The following is a 20978-nucleotide window of genomic DNA, read 5'->3' as shown; positions in this document are numbered from 1 at the left end:
TCATGGGAGGGGGCCTGGGCTCGGGCCACAGCTGGCCCTTTCCTTACCATAAAGCCCACACAGAGGGTCCCTGGTCTCTTGGACACAGTTTTCCCTCCCCAGCAGGGCTGGGAGGCATGGCCCTATTGCACAGATGGGGAAAGGGAGGCCACGGCAGGTGCAGGCTTCCTGGTCCGAGCGTCTAATCTCTGAGCAGAGTCAGGCAGGGCTGATCGCAGCCTTTTCTCCTATCAACAATCAGATTCCAGAAGTGTAAGCTCTTTCCGAGAGCCAAGGCCTCCTGTCTCAGAGGCATACATGTGGCACCTCAGCACAGGACCCAGCTCCCCAACTCCAAGTGTCAGAGACCCAGGGAACCGTCAGCCGGCTTGCAGTCTGGGGAACGTGACTCCCCTACATCTCTGAGAGCCGGGCTGGGTCCACGGGCAGTCTTGTGCCTGGTTTGAGAGGAGATCAGGTCAGCCAGGGTCCTGAGTCAGCGCCTGGCATCCAGGTCTGCCAAGGTTGCCTGCTTTCTAGGAAAGCCACTGTCCTCATGTCCCTGCAGTCACTCACTCAGCATGTGCCAGATGGGACCCAGCAGGAAACATCTGGCACACTCTCAAACTGAGTAATTGGAGGAGGGTGCAGAACAGGGACAGTTCCCAGACTGGGCGGGTGCAGGAGACCTGGAGGCAGGGCTGCTGCTGTGTCTGGGGCCTGGGTCCATGATGGCTGATGGGCACAGAGGGGGGACAAGGACAGGATGGGCTGGAGACCTGGAGACAGATGGTGTTCTAGGAGCAGGGCTAGCCCTTATGACCCTGTAGGACAGAGCCCTCTTAGCTCCCTCCCCACCAGACACCGGAGCACAAGGCCACCTGCTGGGGTGTCCAGTCCATGGGGGTCGGCTGAGCAGGGTAAAGGGTGGGGACGGGAGAACAGAGGCAGATGTCCCGTACGTCGCTCCTTCTTCAGCTCCCCTAAAGCCCCGCCCATGGGGCCTCAGTGCGTGTGGCCACCCCTGCTGAGGGCTTAAGGAGGATTTGGTGACACAGCACTGCCTCAGATGAACCTCAGAGGGCCCACGGGGGCCCCCTTCCATCCCTGGGCCTTTTCCTATGAGTCTCTGGCCTCGCCCCTCTCCGTCTCCTCCCTCCCCATCCCTATCTTTCCCCTGCATCGATATCTTTCCTCCCTGCTAAGCTCTGGCAGCACAGCCACTGCTTGGGTGACCTTGACACATGCTGACCCCTTGGCGTGTGCACCTGCGACCTCAGTCCTTGTCTTCCACTCCTCTGCAGCCTCTTCCCAGCTGTGTGGCCCCAAGGGTCCTGTGGGTGGCTGAGCACTCTTCCTGCAGAGACTGACGCGGCTGGCTCTCTCAGTTCCTCGGGGTCTTAGCTCTAATAATTCTGATTCTTCCTCTGAGAGGTCCTCGCTGGCCTCCTGGGCACGTCGCCTCCCTCCTGTGCCTTGGTTTTCTTCTGAGCACCCATCACCGCTGGGCACACTGTTTTGTTTTTGTTTTTCTAGTTTAGCGCCCATCCCTCCTGCCTGTGTGTGAGCTCTGTGGCTGCGGGGATTTGCATCTGTTTTGTTCGCTGCTCTGTCTCCTTGCTTGGCCCAGGGCTAGGTACTCAGTAGGCACTCAAACATTATCTGGGCAAATGAAACCAAGGCAGAGCCCTCCCCGAGGCCCTTAGGAACATTGGTGTTCACCCCTGGTGCCTGCTTGGGGGCTCCTCCCGGGGAGTCCCCAATGTCACTAAGCCTTTTGCCAGGCCCAGAAGTGGCTCCTGGCGGCTGGACCCCGGGAGGCAGCCCCCAGCCAAGAGACAGCCAGGCACACCCTGGAGGGTAGGGGAGGTGGCTGTCGTGAGAGGTCCCAGCCCCAGACCTTCCAGTGACCAGGTCCCTCCCTCACCCTGCAGGCCAATGAGTGCATGCGGATCAAGATCCTCGGCGACTGCTACTACTGTGTGTCGGGCCTGCCCGTGTCGCTGCCCACCCACGCCCGGAACTGCGTGAAGATGGGGCTGGACATGTGCGAGGCCATCAAGTAGGTCCTGGGTGGGCCCAGGCGCTGGGTCCTGCCCCATGGCAGACCCATAGGAGTTGGGTCATTCCCATTTCACAGATAGTGAAACTGAGGCTCGGGGGTTGAAAGCAGCTTGCCTGGACCACCCAGCCTGCTGGAGGATTCAGACCTCTTCTGTTTGCTTCCCTCCCTCTGGGGGTTGCCTGTGACTCTGAGTCCCAGAAAGCGTCTCCGGAGCTCAGAGCTGGGTGACATGAGGTCGGGGCAGTGGGCTCTGCTCCTCTCAGGGATGGGGTCTTAGCAACAGCAGGAGGCTTCAGGGCAGGCAGCTGGGGGACCTTTCGGACCCAGGGGCCGACTGCAAGGCTCCATCTGCTTCCTGCTCCCCCTGTGAAGATCCTGGAGTCAGGCCTGGTCCTGAGGGTACGGGGAGACCCCCAGCTCTGGAGGCTCCTTCCTGATGGCACCCAGCTCCCCTTGAGGTCCCCTGTGGCTCTGAGCAGCTGGGGTCTGTGGGAAGAGCTTGCTGAGAGGGCTGTATGGGGAGAGGGCCAGGCAGGCCCAGCCAGGGAGACCACTGTGGGGCAGAGCAGGGCCTGGCGGGGCTGCCCGTCCCCGGCGTAAGTCCCTGTCCTTCCTCCTGACGTCCTGCCACAGGTGGCTGGTATTGCCAGGAAGAAGCCTGGGCAGAGCTGGAAGGGCCTGGCCCTGCTCCACTGCCTGTGTGACCACAGGCCGGCGTCCGCCCTGTAACAGGCAGGTTACACGGGCCCCCGTGCGCCTCTGGCTGTGACCCTGGGAGGCTTGGTCAGTGCCCAGCCTTGCTGGTGGACACGTGGTGCCACTTGTTATGGGGACTCAGGCTTTGTTCCTGTCTTGGGGGTCTTCTGTGCCCCAGGGAAACTCTCCCATGGGGCTCTGCTCCCGTACTCAATGGTGCCAATGACTCCCAGGACCCTGCTTCCCAGGGATTGGGGGGCATAAAAGGCACTCCAATAAATGTATTTATTTATTTATTTATTTATTTATTTGAGACAGAGTCTTGCTCTGTTGCCCAGGCTGGAGTGCAATGGTGCATCTTGGTTCACTGTAACCTCCACCCCCTGGGTTCAATTGATTCTCCTGTCTCAGCCTCCTGAGTAGCTGGGATTACAGGCATGTGCCACCATGCCTGGCTAATTCTGTATTTTTAGTAGGGACAGGGCTTCACCATATTGGCCAGGCTGGTCTCGAACTTCTGCCCTCAAGTGATCCATCCACCTCGGCCTCTCAAAGTTCTAGGATTACAGGTGTTAGCCACTGTGCCTGGCCCCAGTAAACTTTTAAAACCCAGCCAGTGCTGCTGCATGTGTTTTAGGCCCATCATCATGAGCTATAGGACTAGTTGGAATTCCTCCTCCTTCCTACCTAGCCCTTGAGCTCAGGTGTGGCCACACCCACTTGTATGCTCCTGAGGACGGGGTGCTCAGATCCTTCTGAAGAGACAGCCCCATTAGGCTGAGAACATTCTGTCTGTGGACTGAGCCTGCCCTGTTCCCAAGCCCTGTCCTGTATCCACCCCACACCTCAGATCTTCAGCCTGTCCCAGGGCTTAGGCAGGGCGGGGGTGACAGGGCCACTCTGCTCCAGGCAGGTGCGGGAGGCCACAGGCGTGGACATCAACATGCGTGTGGGCATACACTCTGGGAACGTGCTGTGCGGGGTCATCGGGCTGCGCAAGTGGCAGTATGACGTGTGGTCCCATGACGTGTCCCTGGCCAACCGGATGGAGGCAGCTGGAGTCCCCGGGTGAGGCTGGGCTGGGCAGCGGCAGGGCCAGAGGCCTGGGGCTGGTTGGGAACTGAGGGGTCTGGGTGGGGTCAGATGTTGGGGGAGGGCTGAATGCAGAAAAGCCAGCCTGGGACCCAGACCTGGCTGCTGTGCACCCCTGGGTGGGTGCCAGCCTTCTCTGGGCCCCACGGCTCTGCCTGACTTGGGTCTTCTGCAGCCGGGTGCACATCACGGAGGCGACGCTGAAGCACCTGGACAAGGCGTACGAGGTGGAGGATGGGCACGGGCAGCAGCGGGACCCCTACCTCAAGGAGATGAACATCCGCACCTACCTGGTCATCGACCCCCGGGTACGAGGGCTCAGAGGCCGCAGCTGGGGGGACCCAGAGGGACTGGAGGGGCCCTCGGGAGCACAGCCCATACCTTGGGGGAGACCCCTGTGGAGGGAGAGGTGGGGAACGGACTGCCCTGGCAGGAGTAGCTCCCTATTCCTGGGCACCTTCTAGGCGCTGAGTAGCCTCTCCTCAGGCCTCCGTTCTTTCCCATGTGATGGAAAACAAGGCCTGCCCCACCAGAAGGAGCTGATCTGAGTGAGGCCCCTGTGGCACCTGGCAAGTCACCGCATTCTATGAGTTATCGTCACTCTTGGTTTATTTCATGAGGTGGTTACTAATCTCCCACATTTCCAAGAGACACACTTTTGAAACATACTTTGGATGAGACTCAGGAAAGCCAGGAATGGCCCAGGGGCCACTGTGCAGGAGCTGCTGTGTGTCCTGGGCTCCGACCACAGTCCCCCTGGTGGCTCCAGGACCCCACGCTGGGAGAGGCAGTTCCACTGCCTCTGTGCACGTGGGGCCCGCCCCGGCACGTCTGCTCCCGCCCCTGGCCTGCTCGAGGGAGGCCGGCGTGTCTGGCCACTGCTCTGTGAATCATCCTCGAGGCTTGCTCAAGAATGTTGGCCCAGCCGTTAGCGAGTGGCCTCTCACTCTGGTCCTGGCTGTGCCTTGGGGCTGGCCCGAGTGCTAGAACCCGGGGTGGGGGGCCAAGGGCTGGCCTGTGAGCCTCCCTACGCATCTGCTGGCCTCACTCTGCCCTCCAGGCCTCTGGTGCCATGCCATCCATGCTGAGCCAGCGTCTGGGAAGACCCTTCCCGGTACCTGTGTCCTGCTCCAGCACCCACTTAGAACAGGGCCCTGTCCCCACCCCTCCAGGCCCTTCCCCTGCTCTCCTGTCCCGTCACCCCACCCGGTCCCCTCCTGCCAGGCTGGTGGCTGCCTGCAGGTCCTGCACCCAGAATGCTCCTCCCTCCGTCCCTAATGCCCTTGTTTGTTTACCTGTTTTCCTTGCCTGTTATCAGCCTCAGCGCCATGCGGTGGCCCCTCCTCTTCAGGCCACAACCCTGACCCCGTGCTGAGACGGGTGCCCGGCTCGAAGCTGATGCTCAGACAGCCCTTGCATGAATGAAGCCGAGCCCCTCACCCAGGAGGCTCTGAAAGCCACCCCCGCAGGCTGCCAGGTTGAGCAGGGGAAGCTGCCGGCCGTCTGGGCAGACTTGAATTTCAGATAAATGTGAATCCTGTTTCTTGCATGAGTGTCCACGCACTACTCAGCTGGGCAGTTGGATTTATCTGGCAGCTCCACCCTTTCCCCGCCCCACCCTACCCCACCCTTTTTTTTTTTTTTTTCTTTTCTAAAAAGGCCTTTGGGAGCTTGGAAGTATAGGCCTTCCTCTTCCAGCCCCCCACAAAATTTGGTTCCCTTCCTCTTTTTTTTTTTGCTTAACTTTATTCATTCAGGTGGTTGAAAGTTCAAAAGGTGTGAAGGGCAGGTTGTGGAAAGACTCCTTGTCCCCAGCCGGCCCATCTCCTCAGAGGGGGTGTGTGCAGCGAGCTTCTTGTGTTCCCACAGGGATTTTCATGCACAGAGTGAATTGTGAGTCCCCCCACCCTTCTTGCTAAGGCGGTGGTAGCAAGCCCTATGGTCGTGCACCCTGCATTTCTCCTACCTTGGGGACACTCCTCCTGTGTGCAGGGTGCTCGTCTGTAGCTCCTGTTTTTGACGTGGAGGTGAATTTTCTGCACTGGCTTCCGTGGGCTCTGTCTCGCGCTGTTGCTGCGTGGCCTGGCTGGGGCAGGACGGGCTCCCGTGGACTGGATGGTGGTTGCAGGTGCCCTGTGGGGCTCATACTGATGCCATGCCCATTCTGAGCAGGCAGATGTTTGCTCAGAACTGAGGAATCTGATTTTTTACTTATTTCTGCTTTTTATTTGTTTCTCAGGGAGTTGGAGTGTCTGGTTTCCCTGCTATAAGAGAAGTGGCAGAGTTGCCATGGTGGAGGAGGGGACGTAGAAATGCACCTGTGCCCACCAGGTTGCCCACTGCAGGGCCAGCACGCCCTTCCTACTCTGGGACACTCACCAGGGCCGAATTCCACATGGCTCTCGTGGCTAGGGAGATAGATGTGGCTAAGGGCTTAAAAATATTTCTGTCCCAAAAGGTGGCGAGGTTTCCAGGAAGGTTGTGCTCTGGCGTAGCGAGTGTTTGTAGCTGCGGAGGCTCATCCACGGCGTGTTTGCTTTTGCTGGAGCCAGCTTTAGCTCATCTCTGGCAGCCTGGCAGGCCTTTCTCTTCCCTGCCCCTTTCCCAGTTTTGCCTGGCCACTCCAACTGGGGAAGGCCTCAGGTGTGTGCTCTTGCAGGGGAGGGTGGTGGCAAGGCAGGGCTGGCCATGCATTCACGGCCTGGCTGAGCCACTGAGGTCTGGCGTGAGCCTGGGTCTCGCAGGCACATGGCAGGTCATGGCCCTGTGCCATCTGTGGTTGGGAGCCACAAAAGTGGAACTCCCTGGATCACTGCCTGGCTTGCTCTGGCTTGGCCACTTCTCGAGGTAGTCAGCACCCCTCTTCCTCCTGGGTGCCTCCCACAGGAAGGAGCGTGCGCATGCCGGCCACATGTGGGAGGGCAGGGTAGGATGCCTGTGGCTTTCCCAGGTGCCTCCTGGGAGGGGCTGACGGGTGCTCAGGCCCCAGGGACACTCTCGTTCCAAGGAGCCTCAAGGGCCGTGGGGCCTCGGGCTTGGGACCTGAGCCCTGCATCTCCCCCTGGGGAGGCAGAGCAGGGGGTGGGGCTGGGTACGGTGGTGAGTACCCGCTAGCCTCTTCTCAGCCTGGGGCAGGGCCAGAGCACTGAGTTGGGATCCCATATGGCCTGGCCTCAGAGTGCACCGGGCTTTGGCTGTCCAGTCCCCAAAGCCCATTCTCCAAGGGCACTGCAGGTTGAGCAACTTCTTTGACGTTTGTTTTTTCACGGGATCAGCCAGTGCTGAGGGTGGTGTCACATTTCAGGGAGAGTCAGTTGGGGGTGGCGGCCCCTTCCTGGAGAGAGGGTGGCACAGGCCCATGTCTGTGTCTGCCCACAGAGCCAGCAGCCACCCCCGCCGAGGCAACACCCCCCCAGGTCCAAGGGGGACGCAGCCCTGAAGATGCGGGCGTCAGTGCGCATGACCCGTTACCTCGAGTCCTGGGGGGCAGCTCGGCCCTTTGCGCACCTCAACCATCGTGAGAGTGTGAGCAGTGGCGAGACTCCCATCCCTAATGGGCAGAGGCCCAAGGTATGTCCCCCTTCCAACCAGAGAGCCAGGGATTGGGGCCTCAAGCTGGGGGCAGGAGAGTGGGTGCTGAAGATCTCTCACCCTGTTGGCCTCACTGTCCCCATCTGTAAAATGGCCACAGCCTCTGCCTCACCTCCTGGGGCTGGAGGGGAAACAAAGGCATTTGGAGAATACACCAGGTGGCCAGGAACGTCCCTGTCCTCCTTGGTGCCTGGACCATGCTCAGCTGTAGTCAGGATGTCTGTGGCTTGGATGACCCCTGACACCTTGTCCTGCATATCAAGGATCAGAAGGGCTGCACCCGGCCCAGCGGTGGGCTTTAGAGCCCGGCGTTCTGGGGAATGACTGTGTCTTCTACCTTCCCTTTCAGAGCATTCCCCATCGCCACCGCCGGACCCCTGACAGGTGCGTGCCCTGCCCTCCTGGCCAAGTCCTGCTGCAGCCACCTCCTCCAGGCTGGCTGCCCTGACCAGCCTCTGTTCAGTGGGGAGCTCTGCGAGGCCCAGCCCAGGACCTCTGTGAAGTTGGCCAGGGCTCGGGTCAAAGTGTTTCTAGGAACCAGAGCTTTCTGGTCCCTGGCTCTTCCACATGGCCATGATGGAGCGCCTGTTGTGTGCTGCCCTGGTGGGGTCAGTGGAGTCAGTGGGAGGAAAGGAGATGCCGGTGGGTGTTCTGGTACCCATGCCAACCCTGGGGGTGTAGCCAGAGATGCCTTGGACTGGGGCTTGGGTCTGCCCTCTGCTTGTGGCTGGGCCGCTGGCCAGCTGGGCCATGCTGGGCGATGCTGGGTCCTCACTTGCACGCTCTGGGCCTCAGTGGGTCCCACCCATTCCTTCACCATCCCACATGAGGTTCTGGGGCTCCACCAGTGTCCACGTCCACACCCTCCTCTGGGAGAGTCGGAGGTGGTCTCTGCGCTGATGTAGCTGGGGGTATCTGATTCCAGGAGCATGACCCCCAGGGGGCGGTTGGAGGATGACTCATATGACGAGATGCTGTCAGCCATCGAGGGGCTCAGCTCCACGAGGTGAGGCCTGAGACCTCTGCCCAACCCTCACCTCTCCCCCTTCAACAGGGGTCCCACATATGGGCAGGCCCACCTCATGCCCATGCCCAATGGCCCAGCCCTGTTCCTTCCCCCGTCTGCTGCTGCCTCCTGAGGGACTGGACCCCCTCCCAGCCCCATCTCACTGCCGAGGGCCCCACCCACAGGCCCTGCTGCTCCAAGTCTGACGACTTCTACACCTTTGGGTCCATCTTCCTGGAGAAGGGCTTTGAGCGCGAGGTGAGGGCCCCCAGCCGCCTTCCCCCAGAGGGGCGGGATCTCCAGGTCTGGGGTGGGGTGGGGGACGCAGGTCACAGGGCAGCCTGCACTCCCAAGACTGGCGTGGGGAGGGGCATGGAGAATCCACAGCTGCTCCTGGGTGGGGGTGGGGCCAGCACAGCGCCAGCCTGGCTCAGTTTCCTGCCGGCCTCATTCCATGACCCGAATGCCCCACCAGAGATTTGCCCCCGTAGGTCTGCAACACTTTTGCTCCATCCAGTGCCAGAGCCTTAGCAGATCCTGGCATGGATGCCTCAGGCTGACGGCACTGGCCTTGCAATGAGACAAGACCCCAAAACTCAGTTGTCAGTGCCCTGTCTTGCTGCTACGGGCCTTTTGTACTGAAAATGACCATTTCTTTACTGAGTGCCTTCTGGGTTCTGGCAGCGTCCTCGGCACCCACATTATATGATTTAACCCTCACACCGCCGACCCAGGGGTGCTGCTCTACCACTTCACAGACAGGAAACTGGCTCTCAGGGGCTCCAGAGCCTGTCCCAGCTGCAGGTGTGGCCCGTCAGAGAGGACGGACCCCCTCATTGCTCCACGGCGGGTGGGGAGCCCCTCTCCCTCAGCCCAAGGAAATGGCGCCCAGAGTCCAGGATTGGGGGGATTCCCTCTTTGGGGGCTCCCTGAGTTGGGGGCTTCCTCGGTGAGGTCACCAGGAAACGTGCCTGGCGGGCCTTGCCGGCTGAGTGACGCTGCAGGCTGTGTGGCCGAGCATGCTTTCCTTCCTTGCAGCAGAAACCCTCCCTGGGCTGTGATCCCACGATGGCACCTGTGTGGTGGGGGCTGTGGCATGGGAGTCTCCCCACCTGCCAGCTCCCTGGTTTGGGGCGAAGACAGCCCCAGAGCTCAGACTTGGCTCCTGTCCATGTACTTGGGGCCGTGAGCTCTGCAGGGACCTTGGAAAGAGTGACTCGGGTGGCGTAGGGGAGGGGAAGACATTATCTTCAAATAGGAAGAACAGCGATTGGAAACAAAACTGGAACTCCAACATGGTGGGAGGGTTTAAATTAATTAATTCATTTTTAAACTAGAGATGGGGTCTCACTGTTTTGCCCAGGCTGGTCTCAAACTTCTGGGCTCAAGTGATCCTCCTGTCTCGGCCTCCCAAAGTGCTGGGATTACAAGTGTGAGCCACTGTCCCAGTGAGGAGGTGTTTTTTTAAACCTGGTTCACTGGAGCCAGGTGGGCAAGTGGCCCCGCAGGTGGCCACCCCTCACAGACCCTGTTGCCCCCAGTACCGCCTAGCGCCCATCCCCCGGGCCCGCCACCACTTCGCCTGCGCAAGCCTGATCTTCATCTGCATTCTGCTTGTCCATGTCCTGCTCATGCCCAGGTCAGTTGGATTGGGGGTATGGGGGTCCAGCCTGCTGGGATTCAGGCTGGAAGGTGACTGTGGCAAGACCCATCAGAGCACCTGCAAGGAGCTTCGTGATTTGGGCTGGAAGGGGTCGGCTGCTGGAGTCTGAGAAACTGGACCAGCGTTTGTGGCTGCACACCTTGAGTTACCAACACTACTTTTTAATAGAATGTGTTTTCTGCCACAGGCCTCCCTACTCCCTAATGTCTCTCTTCTCAGTCACCTGTCTTATGTGTGGCCTGCAGGCATTTTGCTTGTCAGCCCTTGCCTTAGGTGTTTGGAGCGCTAGGAGAACAGACTCTGAAAACTTTAGGCACTATCCTTTCTTATATGCAGGGACATGGAGATGCAGAGGGCTAATGATTTATCCAGAAGTCACTGGGATTCATACTTCTGGCTCTAGATCCCTGCTGGGTGGGGTATAGGGATGAGAGTGAAGTCAGAGGGAAGGGATCTGAGGTCAGCTACTTGGTTTCTAGAAGAGCAGTTAGGCCAAAGCATAGACCAGGATTGTGGTTTTGGATATGCTTAATGAAGACATAAGAGGGAGGTGGGGTGCGGTAGCCCACGCCTGTAATCCCAGCACTTTGGGAGACCGAGGGGCAAATCACTTGAGGTCAGGGGTTTGAGACCAGCCTGGCCAACATGGTGAAACCCTATCTCTACTAAAAATAAAAAAATTGCCGGGCGCGGTGGCTCACGCCTATAATCCCAGCACTTTGGGAGGCCGAGGCGGGTGGATCACGAGGTCAAGAGATCGAGACCATCCTGGTCAACATGGTGAAACCCCGTCTCTACTAAAAATACAAAAAATTAGCTGGGCATGATGGTGCATGCCTGTAATCCCAGCTACTGGGAAGGCTGAGGCAGGAGAATTGCTTGAACCCAGGAGGCGGAGGTTGCAGTGAGCCGAGATCGTGCCATTGCACTCCAGTCTGGGCAACAACAGCGAAACTCCGTCTCAAAAAAAATAAAAAATAAAAAATAAAAAAAAATAAAAAAATTGGGCATGATAGTGCACGCCTGTAGTCCCAGCTACTTAGGAGGCTGAGGCAGGAGAATCACTGGAACCCAGGAGGTGGAGGTTGCAGTGAGCCGAGATCGTGCCACTGCACTCCAGCCCGGGCGACAGAGCGAGACCCTGTCTAAGAAAATAATATTAAAAAAGGGAACACGTTTTTACAGTTTTTCTGAGTCTAAAGACTGCAGAGATATTGCTCATTTTTTATATACTTGGACCAAAAAGAGTGACATGGTCTTGACCTCAGTCTTCATGATCTGGCCAGGCTCTGTGTGTTGCCCATGTGGCAGCAGGGCCACAGTTTCCACAGGTCCCCTTTGCTGCGGGGAGAATAGCAAGTGTGGCAGGGACAGGGGGCTGTCAACCGGAGGATTGGCAGGGGCAGGGTTCCTGAGCAGAAGGCCCTAGGCAGAACCTAGGTTCTTCCTTCCTCTCTAGGACGGTGGCTCTGGGTGTGTCCTTCGGGCTGGTGGCCTGTGTGCTGGGGCTGGTGCTAGGCCTCTGCTTTGCCGCTGAGTTCTCGGTAAGTGGGGAGTCCTGACCCCTGGCCCCTCCCTCTCTGCCTTGGGACGCCTGCCCGAGAGCCCTCCCTGGTAAGCTTGGCTGGGCTGAGGTCAAGGCTAGGTGCCCCTTACTCCTGCTTCGCGGACAATTTCCTGAGTGCCCTGGAGGCTTCTCCTGAGGGTACCCCTCCCCAGGCTGCCAGTGGCCAGCCCTCCTTGTCCAGGCTGTTGGCTCTGGGTGACTCGACCCCATTACTCCACAGAGGTGCTGCCCAGCCCGGGGGATGCTCTGCACTATCTCCAAGAGGGTGGAGATGCAGCCCCTACTGAGGCTGACCCTGGCCGTCCTGACCATCGGCAGCCTGCTCACTGTGGCCATCGTCAACCTGGTGGGTCCTGGGATGGGGAGGCAGGCCTCCTGGGTAGAGGGGGAACCTCTAGATTTGGGACACCTACAATGTGGCCTTAAAAACTGCCTTGGGTTTACCTCTCCCCCAAGCTCAGGTGGCCCTGTGGGGTTCCCTTTTGCAGACTCAGGGCTCCTCACCTTTGGGTTTTCAAGAGGAATTTGGGGGCTCAGAAAGCTTGTGTGGCCAGCCCAGGAAGATGCGATGCCTTGAGCCACCACATCCTGACACCCCATTCATTCTTCATGGCCATGAGGCGACCCTGCCTCTCCTTGTGAGACTCAGTTTCCCCTCTCGAGATGAGCCCTGCTCCTCTGCTGGTGCTCAGAGGCTCAGTGCTGCAGGAGGCAGCCTGTGGGACACTTGTCCACCTCCCTCCCAGACCCTGCCATGGCCTCTCCCTCACCTTTGCGCCTGGGTTTTTGGAACGTGTTCCTGTGACCACTTCCCGAGGGTCACCTGGGGAGAAGGTTGAAAATGCTGGTCCCATCCCCTGGCCGCTGCCTCTCTGGGGGTGACTGTGCACTCATCTCCCAGCCCCTCTGCACTCTGAACCTGACGGCTGCTGTGCTCAGAGCTGACCCCATCGTGAAACCTCAGGCTGCTGCGATACTCACGATTGCCTGGGGGCCACCTTGCTCGGGCTGGGCAGCCGTCCCTGGACTAGCTCTGATGGGGACCTGTCTCCTCTGCAGCCCCTGATGCCTTTCCCAGTCCCAGAGCTGCCTTTCGGCAACGAGACAGGCCTGTTGGCCATGAGCAGCAAGGCAAGGGCCCTGTGCGAGCCCCTCCCGGTGAGTGCAACAGGCCTGGCTTTGTGGCCTCATTCGGAGTGGGGCTGCTGCTGCCAGGGGTGTAGGTGGGAACCTCGAAGTATGGGTGCTGAGTCCCTGAGAGCACAGCACATGGAGGCTGAGTCTGGCCTCTCCTACAGAGCTGGGAAAGCAGGGTCCCATGGGCTGAGTTGGGAGTGTGGAGCAGTCCAGGCCTGGGCGGGCTTGGTCTAGGCGTTGTGGGCAGGCAGGGAGTGAGGAGAGCATCTGCTGGCCTTGTGGGGGCTCCTGGTCAGGGCATTTCCTCTGTGGCAGGCCTGTGGCTGTTTTATCCACGAGTATGCGCAGCTCAGGGAGGGGCTTCATTAGGTGGTGGCACCAGGGCAGGCCCAGGCAGGTGGTGGGGCCTGGAGGGCCTCACAGATAGCAGCCTCTGCAACTTCAGGGGGTGGCGGTGCAGTGAGCTGGGCCCTAAAGGGAAGAAAGGTCTGAGACAGGGGACAGGGGACAGTGTGGGAAAAAGCTGAGGTGTGTTGGGATTTGGAGTGGGTTGCCCTGGGGAGGGAGTAGAGGAGAACTGGGAGATGGAGCCAGGGGCAGGCTCGATCGACTGGGGGATTCGGGAATGCCAGGGTGAAGAGCGTGGTCTTTACTCTGGGGGCTGGGGAGCCACAGCACCATCTTGAGCAGGGCAGAGGGGCTTTGAAAGGGCAAGCTCACAAAAAACTCAGGGAGGCAGCTTGGATGCCGGCATGTTCTAGCCTTGATATTGACCATGGTCTGCCATATCCATGGCACCTGCATATTGTGGGTTTTTTTCCCTTTAAATGAGCTCACTTCATATAAAACTACGGTGAAAACACCACAACACTGGAAACTCTTAGGTCTTGTTTTTTGCTGAGAAGGGAGGCAGCAAGGCGAGAGTGTGATGCTGAGGCACTGGGGGGGGTGGGGCTCGGGGGTACGTGCTGGGCCTGAGGTGTAGGTGGTGGGATGGCCCTGTCCTGAGTGACCCCTCCACCCCCACTCAGTACTACACCTGCAGCTGCATCCTGGGCTTCATCGCCTGCTCCGTCTTCCTGCGGATGAGCCTGGAGCCAAAGGTCGTGATGCTGACAGTGGCCCTGGTGGCCTACCTGGTGCTCTTCAACCTCTCCCCGTGCTGGCAGTGGGACGGCTCCAGCCAAGGCCTGGGCAACCTCACCGAGCCCAATGGCACCACCAGGTGGGGAGCCACCCCTGTCCCCATCCCCATGGTGGCCTGTTCATCTGGTGTCTGCTCACACCAAGGGGCTTCTGTGTTCATGGGGAGTGGGCACCTTTTGGAGTGGGGCTGGCAGACAGCCTAGCTTTCATCTCACAGTAGGGACCGAGGCTTGCCCAGGTCCCAGGTCTCCAGCGCTCAGAGCTGAGGAATTTGACTCACTGGCAGGTTCTTTAGGAAGTCCCTGGTCTGACAGAGGCCACAGGGTCATCCTGTTTCCAGGCCAGTCTAGTTGTGGGGAAGGAGGGGGGCTACAGCTCTATCTAGCTCTGTGCCTCTCAGGGCCACATCCTGGGTCTCAATTTCTGAAAGGAGCAGTTGCTTCCATCTCTTCCTGGACAGGTGGTGATACCTGAAGCTCGGGCAAGTGTGTGGTTTTAGGCGCTCTGGGTCCCAAGTGGATTAAGGAGAGGAACTGCCCCCCAAGCCCCAAAACAAAAAAGCTAGAAGCCTGGGGACCCAGAACAGAATCTGCCCCTGTGGGTCTGCCCCTACACCTGCAGAATTCTTAAGCCACCCGTCCACCCCACCCCACCTGCCACCGACCCTGGCTCACCAGGAGCTCTGGGCTCCCTCCAGGCCCTCATTATGGCTGATTCTGGTCATCCAGGGGTGAGATATCAGAGGTCACCCCTGTGAGGGCTCCCCCACCTCCTGGCCCACCTTGCCTCTCCTCCCTTTATAACCTCAAGTTGTCTTGTTTTCTACCCACCGCCATTAGAATCAGTTTTCCCCTTTCACCCTGGGTGCACGTGGCATCTGGAGAGCATGACTCCGTTGGTGGGTTGGGGCGGTGAGTGCTGGGAGTGACTCAGGCCTCCCTTCACATCCAGCGGCACCCCTAGCTGTTCCTGGAGGGACCTGAAGACCATGATCAATTTCTACCTGGTCCTGTTCTACATCACCCTGCTCACGCTCTCCAGACAGGTATGGAGGCTCCCCCTCCACCCCTGCCCCAGCTCTGCCTCTTGTCCTCACCTCCACCTGGAGATGGGGTGGGGTGGGCTTATGCGGAACAGCAGAGACCAGAGTCCTGCCAGGAAAGTGCTGGTTCCCTGGCCAGAGGTTGCAAGGACGCCAGGAACAGACAGACCTGGCAGGAGATACATGCCAGCCCGGCCCTGCTCGCCTACAGACGGGCTACTTATGTACCCACCATTTGCAGATTGACTATTACTGCCGCCTGGACTGCCTATGGAAGAAGAAGTTCAAGAAGGAGCACGAGGAGTTTGAGACCATGGAGAACGTGAATCGCCTTCTTCTGGAGAACGTCCTGCCAGCCCATGTGGCCGCCCACTTCATCGGTGACAAGTTAAATGAGGTGTGCTGGGAAGGGGCAAAGAAGCGGAAGGTCCAGGCGCAGTCCGTAGGGTTTAAGTGTGGAGCTGGAGTGCATGCCGAGCTTGGCATCCTCAGGTCTTGGCCTCATCAGGATGCCCAGGTGATGTGTGGCATCAGCTGTGAGAGCACAGGCCTGGGGTCAGGAACCTGGGCTCGAGTGTGGTTGCGGACAAGGTACCTTGCTTTCCCGGGCCTTGGTCTTCACCTCTGTAAAATGGGCCGATGGCACTTCCCCACAGGATTGTGGTGAGGGTGAAATGTGTTCAGGGGTTTGTGATCTGGACATTCTGTATTGATGAAAATGTCTATACCTCCACCAGTTCTGGGTAGCAAGTTTTCTATATAGGAGACTGAGGCCCAGTGAGAACACAGAACTCCCCACTGTCACCTTCCACTACTGCAGAGGTTCTCACCCTGTGTGTACACGGAAACACCCAAGGTGCTTCTGTGAGCAAAAAACCAACCAGAGCCTGACCCTCCCTGGCCACCCGATTCTGAATTGCTCTGTAACAGCAGCTGGATGAACCTCATGCAGGTTCATCCCCAAAAAGCCGGCTGGGCAGTTCAGTGTCATCTGCTCCTGAGGCCTTGCCACTCTTCCCCTCCCCTCAAGAGGTAAAGTGGCGTAAGGACTGGTTTCTTCCCATCCAGGACTGGTACCATCAGTCGTATGACTGCGTCTGTGTCATGTTTGCCTCTGTGCCAGACTTCAAAGTGTTCTACACGGAGTGCGACGTCAACAAGGAAGGGCTGGAGTGCCTTCGCCTGCTCAACGAGATCATTGCCGACTTTGACGAGGTACGACTTTGCCAGCCCTATGTGGCAGCCCTACCCGTGCTGAGGAGGGCAAGGCAGCAGTACCTGCCATCTTAAACCCTTTAAAAAATGTGATACAGAGCCGGGCACAGTGGCTCACACCTGTAATCCCAGTACTTTGGGAGGTCAGGTGGGTGGATCACTTGAGGTCAGGAGTTTGAGACCAGCCTGCACAACATGGTGAAACCCCATCTCTACTGAAAATACAAAAAATTAGTCAGGCTTGGTGGTACGTGCCTGTAATCCCAGCTAATTGGGAGGCTGGGGCAGAAGAATTACTTGAACCTGGGAGGCAGAGGTTGTGCTGGGAAGGGGTTGGGGCAGGCCAAAGAGATGGAAGGTTCAGGCGCAGTCCATAGGGTTTAGGTGTGGAGGTGGGGTACACACCGAGCTTGGCTTCCTCAGGTCTTGGCTTCATGGGGATGCCCAGGCGATGTGTGGCCTCGATCATACCACTGCACTCCATCCTGGGCAACAAAGTGCAACTCTGTCTCAAAAAAAACAAAAAACACTGCTTCCCTGTAATATATTCTGAAAATGCATTACACAGTATATAAAGGGCACACATTTCTTTTTCATTGTTTTATGCAGCAAATATTTTACTGGCACCTTCTCTGTGACGGGCAGCTTGCTAAGATTAGACTCAGACCCTTTAGAAGAGCTTCATTTCCAGCTAAGCCCAAGCTATCAACCAAGCCAATTCAGAGGAAATCAGTTTGGGTTGCCCTCTTGCTGGAGACAAAGAATCCACATTCCTGTGTAGATAATGATGTGTCTGCTCTGTGCAGACCTGGATGGAAGGGAAGAGGGAGAGAGTGGGGATGGAGACGCCAGGAAGAGCAGGAGCCACCGGGGCCACGCCCCTCACCGTGCTTAGTCATGCACTCAGCAGGCAGGGCAGTGTGACGTGTGTGCGAGAGGCGGCGGGTGGAGGGAACCCCACACCCTTCCTGAGGAGTGTGGGCAGCCTGGCTGCGGCTGTGGAGTGGCGTGGCTGCTTCGCTGCTTCACCACTTCCTTCTCACTGGCAGCTCCTGCTGAAGCCCAAGTTCAGTGGCGTGGAGAAAATCAAGACCATCGGCAGCACATACATGGCAGCTGCAGGGCTCAGCATCACCTCGGGGCACGAGAACCAGGTACTCAAGCCCAAGAGGGGAAATTCAGCCGATTATTCTCACTTAAAGGTGACCTGTCACCTTAAAGGGGTGTGTCCTTGTCCCATCTTGAGGGAGGAGCACAGGTGCTTGCAGGGCTCAGCCAGGATTTTAGTGGTGGGGAATCCTCAACGAGAGGCATGCCAGTGCCCACTAGGTTCGGGGCTCTGGAGATGCAAGGACCTGACCCACACCCCATCCCGCAGGAGCTGGAGCGGCAGCACGCCCACATTGGCGTCATGGTGGAGTTCAGCATCGCCTTGATGAGCAAGCTGGACGGCATCAACAGGCACTCCTTCAATTCCTTCCGCCTCCGCGTTGGTGAGCCCAGGCGGGGGGGCAGGGGGTAGGCAGCCCCTGCCTCCAGGCCAGCCCACCCAGTCTGTGAGGCACAGCTGCGCCTCACCATCTATTATGAAAGGTTTTAGAAATCCCTCCCATCTGACAAGCTCAGTAATTGGTCAATTATTCTGACATTTTGCATAAGCATATAGTTACCGTTGAGTTTTAGTAATATGTAACTACAGAATACAGAGAACCTTGGTTCTCAAGTGATCCACCTGTTTTGGTTCTCTCGTTTTCTGTAGTTAGGTATTATTGTCTGTGAATAGGCAAAATACAGAGAAAGCAGCAAAGTTACTAAACCTAACTAGCTGTGGGCTTGCACTCAAAGCCAGACCTTTGTTAAAAGGGAGATTAGCAGGTACGAGTATTAACATCAAACCCAGACTTCTGGCTTCTGAGTCTGAAAAAGCTGGCCAGGGAATGCCCTCCTCACACCCAAGGCCCGACTGCATCATGGTGACTCTGGGAAGCAACCTAGCCTTAATTCTAGTTTTGTCCCGCGTCCTGTGCTGGGGGATGAATTTTCTGGCCTTCCCTGAGGGCAGAAGCCTGGGGCTTTGCCTGAATGCTTGGCCAACTGTAAACATCATCTTCAGGCATAAACCATGGGCCTGTGATTGCTGGAGTGATTGGGGCCCGAAAACCTCAGTATGACATCTGGGGAAACACGGTCAACGTGGCCAGCCGAATGGAGAGCACTGGAGAACTTGGGAAAATCCAGGTAAAGACCCATCGGGGAAGCAGGTGACTGAGGGGAAAAGATCTTCCCCAGAGGTGAGGGGACTTGGGCTTCAGAGCTCCTGTCCCACCCAGCAGCCATGGTTCTAGCTATCACATTCTCCAGGGAAGGCAAACCGCATGCCTGGCCAGTCTATCTGTCCCTACCACGACAGGCGTTCTTACCACCTCTGAAGACATAGATCTCTCTTCCTTTTCAGGTTACTGAGGAGACCTGCACCATCCTCCAGGGCCTCGGGTACTCATGTGAATGTCGTGGCCTGATCAACGTCAAAGGCAAAGGCGAGCTGAGGACTTACTTTGTCTGTACGGACACTGCCAAGTTTCAGGGGCTGGGGCTGAACTGAGGGCTCCTGCTAGATTCCGAGCAGTCTGGGAAGTCAATCTCCTTCCCTGAAGCAAGCCAGAAGACTCCGCCCCATGTCAATCCCAAAGGCACTCAGAGGGTGTGGTCACCTCCCAGCAGATGGCTGTGCATGTTGGCTTCTTTGGACCTGTGCTGGAGGATTTCTCAGACACATGCACCAGATTCTGGCTCGAAGCAGCCACTGAGCCATAACGCTCAGCGGCAACCAGAAACTCTGTGCCTGGTCTAACAGCTTCCAGGTTAGTTAGCTCTTAAGCCCAAGTTCCCTCTTCCAGAAGAATGTTCACTGGTTCAGGGCTGAGATCTTTGTTCCCTGAGGTGCTACAGAGGCGACTTTAGCACATGATGAAAACAGACACCCACACGTCGGTGGCCTGTGAGCATGCACAAGTGGGGTGGTCTGTTTTTCTAGACACCAAGGAGGAGTAAGCTGAGCTGTCTAGCATGGACTGGAGACTCCCTCTCCCTGGTGGGCTGGGCAGTGAGAGTGTTGCTCAGAAGCATTCTGGTAAAGGAAGCTGAAAGGGGCGTTTTACATCTGTAAAGCGTTTCAAACAGTAGAGAGAAAAACACCATAATTAACACTGTTACTTTTTGCCTTGTCTGGCATGTTTGTTTAAAATGGATATATTAATGGGGGTTTTATCCTCTGAATGACTTTTTAGACACTAGACAAAATCTCTTCCCTCCAGTGTATTCTCTGCATTTTTAACCACTGACATGAAGCAGGACTACTGTCCAGCATCAGCTTATGGGGTCAGCCGGCTGTAGGGTTTGAATCCTGAGGAATGTGGTCACAGCAAGAAGGGAGGGCGCAGTCAAGCCTTGGCTTTGAATGAGGCAGCTCGTGAGACAAGCATTCTGGAGAGAGATGCCTAGAAAGTAAGGGGCGGCCTTTCAGCTCTTCCTCAACTACTCACTCATCTTTGCTTTCTCCCCTGCTGTCCTTCAACTGTATCTTACTTTTCTTACTGGAAAGGAATGGAGTCTGTTTAGAAATAACTTGGACAACCTGTGGGTGAGTCTTTCCTTTCCTTTAGTCTTCAGAGCTAACTCTGGAGAGCTTCAAAACTAGAAGGATCTACTCAGCATGGGTACGTGCAGAGGCTCCTGGATCTGGGAAGCCAGCCCCCTCACAAATGCTGAGCTGTCTTGTTCTGAAACGACATGAGTCAAGGCAAATGCAAAAAGCCAGGTTTTTGGGATGTGTCTTACTGGGCTTCAAACTCCCCAAGAACTAAAAGTAAACCTAAGTGTTTCAGGGTGAGAAACAACCAAACTGTCTTTGCCTTTTTCTGAACGAACTTCATAACCAGACGTCTTAACCAGTGGCCTCATCAATCCAGAGCATCTCTAGGATTTCTAATGCACTCAATTTCCTTACATAGCAGAGATTCTTAGCTAGAAGTTACCATGAACTCCCTGAAGTTATACAGAAAGTCTTGCATACAGGAGCCTTTACAAGATTATACAGGGTTGCAGACTGGGTAGACTGACTAGACTTGTTGGGGTTCTGGGATGAGTTGCCCCCTGGTTGCAAATTAGAGTACAGCCAAGTTGGGCGGTGGCAGTGGAGGGGATGAAAATCGAACCTGCCAGCCTGTGCTGTGTCATAGGTGGCTTTATCGGCCCGAGGAAGGGCAGGCATGTTCTAATTTGCATGAAGCTACTGGGAGGACTAGTTGTAGCTCTGATGTGTTGCATGTAACTGGAATCAGTATGAATATAAAAACTTGCTGTATAAAGGAATTCCACGGCAACAGTGCTGGCAAGGGCAGTAAGCCTCACTTAAGCTGCCTTTTTTTTTTTTTTTTTTTGAGACGGAGTTTCGCTTTTGTTACCCAGGCTGGAGTGCAATGGCGCGATCTCGGCTCACCACAACCTCCGCCTTCTGGGTTCAAGCAATTCTCCTGCCTCAGCCTCCCAAGTAGCTGGGGCTACAGGCGCGCGCCACCATGCCCAGCTAATTTTTGTATTTTTAGTAGAGATGGGGTTTCACCTTGTTGACCAGGATGGTCTCGATCTCTTGACCTCGTGATCCACCCGCCTCGGCCTCCCAAAGTGCTGGGATTATAGGCGTGGGCCACCGCGCCCGGCCTAAGCTGCCTTTTTTACACACCGGCTTTTCACATGAAGGGCTGGTTTCTTCTGAATACT

General features: G+C 57.1%; 1 protein-coding gene across 14 annotated transcripts in view; it reads left to right on the top strand.

Annotated features, from left to right (window-relative positions):
- ADCY7 (adenylate cyclase 7) overlaps window positions 1–19466 on the top strand; it is a 72230-nt gene extending 52764 nt beyond the window's left edge. For all 14 annotated transcript variants that reach the window (XM_037739128.1, XM_017530150.2, XM_037739133.1 and 11 more), the window contains 19 exons: window positions 1914–2041; window positions 3650–3808; window positions 4008–4140; window positions 7211–7402; window positions 7773–7807; window positions 8349–8429; window positions 8615–8687; window positions 9971–10068; window positions 11552–11636; window positions 11880–12005; window positions 12719–12817; window positions 13828–14021; window positions 14894–14987; window positions 15226–15381; window positions 16053–16199; window positions 17249–17353; window positions 17578–17692; window positions 18313–18437; window positions 18655–19466. In XM_037739128.1, coding sequence (XP_037595056.1) covers window positions 1914–2041; window positions 3650–3808; window positions 4008–4140; window positions 7211–7402; window positions 7773–7807; window positions 8349–8429; window positions 8615–8687; window positions 9971–10068; window positions 11552–11636; window positions 11880–12005; window positions 12719–12817; window positions 13828–14021; window positions 14894–14987; window positions 15226–15381; window positions 16053–16199; window positions 17249–17353; window positions 17578–17692; window positions 18313–18437; window positions 18655–18801 — 2292 coding nt within the window. In that variant the 3' untranslated portion in view covers window positions 18802–19466. The remainder of the gene's footprint in view (window positions 1–1913; window positions 2042–3649; window positions 3809–4007; window positions 4141–7210; window positions 7403–7772; window positions 7808–8348; window positions 8430–8614; window positions 8688–9970; window positions 10069–11551; window positions 11637–11879; window positions 12006–12718; window positions 12818–13827; window positions 14022–14893; window positions 14988–15225; window positions 15382–16052; window positions 16200–17248; window positions 17354–17577; window positions 17693–18312; window positions 18438–18654) is intronic.
- Window positions 19467–20978: the final 1512 nt, after the last annotated feature.

Source organism: Cebus imitator, unplaced genomic scaffold (assembly GCF_001604975.1).
Source record: "Cebus imitator isolate Cc_AM_T3 unplaced genomic scaffold, Cebus_imitator-1.0 Scaffold63, whole genome shotgun sequence".
In the NCBI taxonomy this organism is placed as follows: Eukaryota; Metazoa; Chordata; class Mammalia; order Primates; family Cebidae; genus Cebus; species Cebus imitator.
The sequence above is the reverse complement of the archived record's forward strand: the minus strand, read 5'-3'. Positions and strand labels throughout refer to the sequence as shown.